The sequence below is a fragment of the Perkinsus marinus genome (assembly GCF_000006405.1).
Source record: "Perkinsus marinus ATCC 50983 genomic scaffold scf_1104296939334, whole genome shotgun sequence".
NCBI classification, from domain to species: domain Eukaryota; phylum Perkinsozoa; order Perkinsida; family Perkinsidae; genus Perkinsus; species Perkinsus marinus.
Window position 1 is genome coordinate 1 of NW_003213193.1, and position 1053 is coordinate 1053.

The 1053-nt window shown below is 41.3% G+C and overlaps 1 protein-coding gene across 1 annotated transcript; it reads left to right on the forward strand.

The window, feature by feature from the left end:
• Window positions 1-188: 188 nt before the first annotated feature.
• Window positions 189-613, forward strand: Pmar_PMAR024246 (hypothetical protein; the record flags this gene model as incomplete). Its single annotated transcript, XM_002782505.1, has 3 exons — window positions 189-296; window positions 347-483; window positions 533-613. Coding segments are annotated over 3 exons (326 nt in total), but the record flags the coding sequence as incomplete, so codon positions are not given.
• Between the last annotated feature and the right edge of the window lie 440 nt (window positions 614-1053).

The following is a 1053-nucleotide window of genomic DNA, read 5'->3' on the forward strand; positions in this document are numbered from 1 at the left end:
CATCTTGTTGGTGTAAAATAATGTTTTTTTCAGACCTTAAATATCATCGTATTGGCCTTACTGTGATTTTCCTACATAATATCAGCGATGTGCCTCTTTACGTTGCAAAAACTGTGGGTTACCTCGCGGAAAAATATGAATGTAAGAACTCCTCCAAGTTCGCTTAGATGAATGATCATTATGGACAGGGTTGAAGACTCCGACCGATCTCGCCTTCGCCAACTTCGCGTTCGGTTTCCTTTTCTCGAGGTTATATGTGTACCCGAGAATCTGCGTTATTCCGGCGTGCACTTATGGTACGATTGTTACGGTATATATGTATTGGAGTAGTTTGCCATGGTCTCAGCTATCGAGTATAAACGCCCGTTGAAGGACTGTATGCTGGCTATATTCCTAGTGCTGTTGCAGTGCTTGCATATCATCTGGGGTAGTATGATTATCAAGATGATTTTCAAGACGATCAAACACCATGGTGTTCTCGCGGTAATCATATTAACCAATTACATGTCGAAAGAAGCATGTTCCTTTTCAGGATGGTGATATTCGCAGTGACGATGAAGAGAGCACGCCAAAGGGCGAGGAACCGATCGCCCACAAGAAGAAGGTGCAGTAGAAGCTGGCCACTTGTACAATACGAACTCCGAGTCATTCAAATCCATACACACTTTGCCAGTGCAAGGATTATCAAATACACAAGATACATTTTGTTAGTGGTCGATGGAATTGAATAATCTTCTTCTCCAGCTTCCATTGCTCGATGATGCTGTTGTGTTGAATACAGTTGAGATTGATCAGACATTGATTACCGACGTATGGGTGAACGACACCTTTAAAATCTCAAATTCGGCGAGTAAAAGGACGAATTAGAAAAATAAAGTTTAATTCTAATAGAATGAAAGCCGTTTATCACGGAATGAATGTTCTAGCTCGAAATGAAAGTTCACATTCGTAACAGGGAACAAGTTCGAATTCGTCGAACTCGAAAGGTGTAACGCAAGACCAAGATGTCGCACACAACACCAGCTTCTATTTGTTCTCACATTTGCTGAATTT